This window comes from Cucurbita pepo, chromosome LG07 (genome assembly GCF_002806865.2).
Source record: "Cucurbita pepo subsp. pepo cultivar mu-cu-16 chromosome LG07, ASM280686v2, whole genome shotgun sequence".
Classification (NCBI taxonomy): Eukaryota; Viridiplantae; Streptophyta; class Magnoliopsida; order Cucurbitales; family Cucurbitaceae; genus Cucurbita; species Cucurbita pepo.
In genome coordinates this window covers 2875006-2881834 of record NC_036644.1, presented here as the reverse complement: position 1 = coordinate 2881834, position 6829 = coordinate 2875006, and the positions used below count along the sequence as shown (strand labels likewise).

The 6829-nt window shown below is 42.3% G+C and overlaps 2 protein-coding genes across 2 annotated transcripts; one reads left to right on the top strand and one right to left on the bottom strand.

Moving 5' to 3' along the window:
- The first annotated feature begins 386 nt into the window (after positions 1-386).
- LOC111799022 (wall-associated receptor kinase-like 14) lies at positions 387-3685 on the top strand. Its single transcript, XM_023682403.1, has 2 exons — positions 387-1268; positions 2398-3685. The coding sequence occupies exons 1-2, from the start codon at positions 515-517 to the stop codon at positions 3678-3680; spliced, it is 2037 nt and encodes a 678-aa protein (XP_023538171.1). The 5' UTR covers positions 387-514; the 3' UTR covers positions 3681-3685.
- A 1288-nt stretch (positions 3686-4973) lies between these two features.
- LOC111798703 (allene oxide synthase 1, chloroplastic-like) lies at positions 4974-6794 on the bottom strand. Its single transcript, XM_023682008.1, has one exon. It carries the CDS (start codon positions 6706-6708, stop codon positions 5137-5139), a length of 1572 nt encoding a protein of 523 aa, XP_023537776.1. The 5' UTR covers positions 6709-6794; the 3' UTR covers positions 4974-5136.
- Between the last annotated feature and the right edge of the window lie 35 nt (positions 6795-6829).

Genomic DNA, 6829 nt, shown 5'->3' with positions numbered 1-6829 from the left:
GGAAAAAAACCCAAAGTGGCAAAAAACGGATATTCTCATAAAGCCCATTTACAGGCCGATGTCATAAAGCCCTATCCCGTCTCGCTGCTTCGCCTCTCTTTAAGTGTCTTTTACACTTATACAAAACGCTAATTTTTCACTGTTCCACTGAAAGATGGTAAACAAAACGAATCATTTTTACTATATAAAATGTTTGAGACATTCTTATTATTTAACGAATGTTCTTGTTGAGCTCGGTTGTATGAAACGTATCTGAACTCAACACTCGAAGATCTTTAGTAGGTGAATGGCTTAGTTGTTGACTTTGAAAGCGTAATTGTCAAACCTCCCATTAAATTAATTTAAAAAAAACACACAATTAGGATAAGCCAGACAAATGTTAAGAATCATTCCCTGTTTTCCGTTCCACTTGCTTCAGCTCCACACTTTCTCAGATGCCGAGAAAATTCATCACTTTCTCGGAAAATCTCAGCCAAACACCAAAATTTTCTCGCCCTTTTCAACTCTTCCATCTATGATCTCCAAAACCCAGTTCTTGAATTTCCCAATTTTCCTTTTGATTCTGATTTTGACGGCCAAAACAGAGGCAAAATGTTCAAAATCCTGCACTTCCGGCCACCTCCCCCACGATTTCCCTTACCCATTTGGCTTCTCCGCCGACTGCTTAATCCGGCTGAACTGCACCCACGACGGCGCTGCCATGATCGGAGAATTCCCAGTTGAATCCATTAACTCCGATCATATCAAACTCGTTACCAAAGCCAAATGCAACCGCCGCCTCCACACAATCCGCCAATTCTTTAGCCATCACTACGCGCCGACAGTAAACAACGCCATTCTTTTACAAAACTGTTCTTCTCCGATTGCCACTTGTTTCTTACCGACGACGATGGTTCAGACCAAATTCGAATCCCCTCCCAATTGCTCTGTTAATCGCACAAGTATTAGCTGCTACACCCAGAACGCCACCGCCACCGCCGCCGCCGGTTTCTTGGATTTCAAAAACCTCACCGCCACCAACTGCGATTACCTTCTCTCCTCGATTTCAGCGGAGGCGCTCAACAGCAACGCCTCCGCTGGAATCTCTCTGGAAATTCAAACGTTGGAGCTCGGCTGGTGGCTTCCGGGGAGCTGCCGTGGTTCTTGTCATGTAGATGCTAACTGCACGGAGCTTCGGTCCCCGAGTAATGCGGAGCTGTCTCATCGGTGCCGATGCCGGGATGAGCTTGTCGGCGACGGATATTTGGCCGGCACCGGCTGCCGGAAAGGTTAGTTTTTTTTTTCTTTTCTTTTTTTTTTTTTTGGTGTGAAATTATTAAAGTAATTGTCATTTTTTAATTTAAATTTTGTTTGATTGCGCGTGATGATTTTGAAGTCAAAAAGGTTGGGTGGCATCATGATGAAATTTGGGGTTAATTTGGTTGACTTTATTAATATTAACTAATCCATGTTTATATTCTTAATTATAATTAATTATAATTATTTAGTTGCCGGAGAATTGGTGGAGTTTTTTTAATAATTAATCCACCGATTTTATTTTTAATAATTTTATATTATGAAGAATTTGTCATTAAGAAAATTAATATTTTGAAAAAAAAAAATTAACAAAAGATAACCAAATGAATCATTAAATTATTGTTATAATAATAAAATAATAATTTCCATAAATATAAGATTTTTTTTTTTTTTTTTTTTTTTTTTTTTTTTTTTTTTTTTTTTTTNAGAGTCCAAGCCGATTGCCGGTAGATATTGTCTTTTTTGGACTTTCCCTTCTACCTCCACGACTGTGGGTACGGTTCAAAATCTTTGACAAACTCAATCTTCTCCCACACGAGCTTCATTCTTTATAAGAATCCAAGCCCACCGCTAGCAAATATTGTCCTCTTTGGACTTTGGGCTTTCCCTTGTAGGCTTCCCCCAAGGTTTTAAAACACGTCTACTAGAGAGTGTTAGAAATCACGACTCTCCACACAATGGTATGATATTGTGAGCATAAGCTCTCATGGCTTTGCTTTGGGCTTCCCCAGAACGCTTCATTACGAATTGAGATAGTATTCATCACTTATAAACCCATGATCGTTCCCTAAATTAGCCAAGGTGGGACTCACTCCCATTAATGTGGGATCTTACAACCAATGTGGTTTCCACATTCTCATCGGCAACTAATGTGGGATCTTACAATCTACCTCCCTTTGATGTCCAACGTCCTCGTTGACACACTTCTCGATCTCTGGCTCTGATACCATTTGTAACAGCCTAAGTCCACCTCTAACACATATTGTTTCTGAATAGACTTTCACTTCTAGTACATCACGTTGTTAACCATATGCTATCATTTTTTTTTTTTTTTTTTTTTNTTTTTTGTTCTTACAATCCTATTAATCTCTCCCCAAACAGCTTCCAATTGCTACACCACCAACTACATCATCGGCGAATGCAGAACCTCAACATCCGCCACAAGAACCGCCATCCTTATCGGAACCCTCATCGGCGGAGCCACCGTACTGGTTACTGTTATTTCACTCTGCTACTTCATCCGCCGTTGTTCCAATCTCAAATCCACACACATCCACAAAATCACCAAACGTCGCCTCTCAGAAGCCACCGCCGGAAAATCCCCCATCCATATCTACACCTACAAAGAGATTCAAAAAGCCACCCAAAACTTCTCCGACGACCACCGCCTCGGAACCGGCGCCTACGCCACTGTCTACGCCGGAAAATTACACAACGATAAATGGGTAGCTATCAAACGCCTCAAAAATCAAGACCCTGATACCATCCAACAAGTCCTTAACGAAATCAGTCTCATCTCCTCCGTCAGCCACCCGAACCTCGTCCGCCTCCTCGGCTGCTCCATGGAATCCGGCGACCAAATCCTCGTCTATGAATTCATGCCCAACGGCACTCTGTCACAACATTTACAAAAACAGAGAGGCGCCGGTCTCCCCTGGCCTGTCCGTTTAGACATCGCCGTCGAAACCGCCGACGCAATTGCCCATCTCCACTCTGCAATTAACCCACCGATCTTCCACCGAGACATCAAATCCAGCAATATTCTACTCGATCATAATCTCAAATCAAAAGTGGCGGATTTTGGGCTTTCGAGATTGGGGATGGCGGAAATTTCCCACATCTCGACGGCGCCACAGGGGACGCCGGGGTATCTCGATCCGCAGTACCATCAGGATTTTCATCTCTCCGACAAGAGCGACGTGTACAGCTTCGGCGTCGTTCTGGTAGAATTGATCGCCGCCATGAAAGTGGTGGATTTCTGCCGCCCGAAGAACGAGGTCAATTTGGCAGCTCTGGCCGCCGATAGAATTGGGAGTGGGCGGCTGAGGGAGATCGTGGATCCGTTGATTGAGATTGATAAAGATGAATGGAGGATTTCTTCGGTGGAGAAAGTGGGGGAGGTGGCGTTTAGATGCTTGGCGTTTCATAGGGATATGAGGCCGTCGATGGTGGAGGTGGCGGCGGAGCTGGATGAGATACGGCGGAGCCGGTGGGAAGAAGGGGGTTTGAAATGTAAGGAATTGGGGTTAGTAGTTGAAAGTGAGAGCTCGAAATCGAGCCATGGAGGCGGAGATTACTTTTCTCGAGCCTCTGTTGAAGATTCATGGCGGAGTGAACAGAGCTCCCCGTCGTCGAGTAGTTTGTTAAATCATGTCATTTTATAATAAGAAAAAAAAAAAAAAACAGTTTATTGATTCAACTAATTTAATTTGGTTCGGGGATTGTGTTTTTTTTATAGGATTTCTCGTTATTCATATAAGCATCCTCACTTCTAATATCTCCTGCCGTTGTCACCAAAAACATTCCCCGATTGACAGAACATCGTGCTATTGACACTTGAAAAAGTTGCTTTCAACGCTCGTCGCTTCAGTGAATCACTTGAGCCCCTATACATTTTCAGTGCCATGGAGCTAGACCAATGAGCTATTACGCTTTCTTCAAAGGATGTCTGCTTTTAAGGTCTCGTCGCTTCAGTGAATCACTTGAGCCCCGATATATTTTTGGTGCCATAGAGCTAGACTAGTGAGCTATTACGTTTCATTCAAAGGATGGTTGCTTTCAAGGTCTCGTCACTTCGGTGAATCACTTGAGCCCCGATACATTTTCGGTGCCATTGAGCTAGACCAGTGAGCTATTACGCTTTCTTCAAAGGATGTCTGATTTCAAGGTCTCGTAACTTCGGTGAATCACTTGAACCCTGATACATTTCCGGTCTCATGGAGCTAGACCAGTGAGCTATTACGCTTTCTTCAAAAGATGGCTACTTCCAAGCTCACCTCCTAGTTCTCATCGCTCGATCACTTCCCTTTCCACTAAATAATTACTTAAAAACCTTATTCTATACGGTTTAAGTTTACACTAATAATCTTAAAATTTTCATATAATAAATAATATTCAACTATAAATAAAATAATTAAAGTTTACATTAATTTTTTTAAAAAAATTGATCAACAAATTATTTAATATTAATATTATTACTATTCAATAATTTTTTAAAAATATATTTATGAATTTTTATAATAGTTGTTAGGTATTTACGTACCTATGACGTCATTAATCAATGGTCAAACATAAATAAATTCCAGTTTTTGAGAAAATAATTAATAGATAAAAAGAGCATTTAATTCACGAGAAAATAATTGTCTCAAACACAAACACATGTTCGGTTCATAATAAAATACATTAATTTTCAAATTTATTATTCCTTAAATTCATTATATTTACACACGTATTTTTAAATGACTAAATTAATATATTTCATACATTAATTTAATTATATGGTAATTATTTTTTTTTTATTTATAAATATTAAAGTAACAACATTCCATATATTCATGCATGGATTAAATATAAATATAAATGGTAAGAAAATTAATTTAAATTATTTAAATATGTGATATTCTTTTTTAAAAATTAAAAATTAAAAATTAAAATTAAATGACACATTTTAATATTTAATTAGCAAATAAAAATAAAGATTAAATTTCATGGTAAAACATTGAGATCTGGTGGGGACCACAACTATTTTTGTTTCTAAGCCCATTACTTTAGCTGTTATACACATTTTTTACCCCACAAGAAGAATCCCGAACTTACCCGACGGTTATTTTCATTTACCCTTCAAAAGCTTGCTTTCTTCAGGGAAGTTACCGTGACGGCGGCGCCCAACGACGAGACGGCAGCTTCAACGTCGAAAGTATCATATCGGAGGAAGAGTTCGACGACGAGAAGGCGAGAGATAAAAACGATAAAGTCCTTTCCGACGCACTGTTTGTCCTTAAGCGACGGCGATTGAGTCTCCGGACCGTTTGACCAGAGCACGTGCTGCAGTAACTTTTCGCCGTCGCCGATGAACCGATCCGGCACGAATTCGTCGGCTCTGTCGAAGATTTTCGGGTCTCTGGTCGCAAATGGCTGATACCCACAAATCATTTCCCCTTCTTTGATCTCGAACGCCGCGTCGTGGCTTTCTATCACAAGATCGTGCTTCGCCCGACCGTACTGAACTGGCACCGGCGGCTCGATTCTGAACGATTCGTACACCACTGATTTCATCAACGGCATCTGTTCCATAGCCGCCATTGTGATTTCCCCGCCGTGGGATTTAACGGCGGTGCGAATCTCCTCCGCGAGTCGGCCGTGTAGAGTTGCTCCGGCGCGGCCAAGCCATTTGAGCATATTGGGGAAGAAAATCTTCATTCCTCCGAATGAATTGAAACATGTCGCGAAGAGCAAGTTATGGCAAGCTTCTTCCTTCGAAATCCCCAATTTCTCGGCTTCTTCAAACACCGCCGCCGACGACTGGTAAAAGAAGTCGTAAAGCCGCTGGTAATCGGCTTTAACCAGCGCCGGTGGTAGCCGGATTGTGCGGAGGAGGAGCTCCTCGGCGCACTTGGGGAGGCCGAGATTTAGAACAGGGCCAAGCTGGAACAGAACCCATTTCCCAATCAATTTCGGAGCGTCTTGGCCCAATTTGGTATTCGCCGGATTAACACCGTAGAGAGATCGAGTCAAGAAATTAAACGCCGCCTGTTCACCGGGATCATTGTACTTTGCTCTACCGGTGGCGGCCAAATCCTTCTCCAGAGTATCGAAAAGCTCTGAAAAAACAGAGTGAAATTCCGGCAGGATTTTATCCCGGCGGTACTTGAGGAGAAAGAACAACAGTTGCTTAAGCTTCTGGTGACTCGGCTCCGATGGATCAATATAAGACAGAACCCGGTAGCCGCCGGTGAGTTCCGTTGAAGGCATGTAAGTTCCGGTGAAGAGATCCTTCTTCTCAACCTTAGAATTGTCGAACAAAACAGGGAAACTTTTGCCGTCGAGCAAAACGACAACTCGTGGATCGGGACTGATGAACGGACCCGGCGGCATATTGGTTCTGTAAACAGTGGATTCATACCGTTGCATTCGAGATTTCAAATACTCTTCTCTCCCCTGATTGTAAAAATAGTCTTGCCGGTCCTTCAACGCTCCGAGCACCGGCGGACCATAGTCGCCGGGAATCTTCCTCAACGGAAGCTTCGTCGTCCGCTGCGGCGTTTGAACGGACGGCGACGACGACTGATCCACGGCATAGATTTTGGGTAGAGAAACAGAGCCCACCTTTGAACGACGTCTCGCCGGCGGTTTCTGCGACGGGAACCGCCGTGGAAGCTGAAGACAAGGGATTGTTATGGAGGATACCGACATTCTTGCTCAAATTCTCTGAAACATTAATTTGATCGAGAAATGGGGAAATTGGACAGTGGGATTTTGTGAGAGATGAAGTACGACGATGGGTTTTATTTATATGTAAATATAATTGTTTATA

Coding starts and splice junctions, on each gene's coding strand:
- LOC111799022 (XM_023682403.1), top strand. CDS start 515: ATGATCTCCAAAACCCAGTTCTTGAATTTCCCAATTTTCCTTTTGATT. Junction 1,269..2,397: donor CGGCACCGGCTGCCGGAAAG/GTTAGTTTTTTT, acceptor CTCCCCAAACAG/CTTCCAATTGCTACACCACC.
- LOC111798703 (XM_023682008.1), bottom strand. CDS start 6,708: ATGTCGGTATCCTCCATAACAATCCCTTGTCTTCAGCTTCCACGGCGG.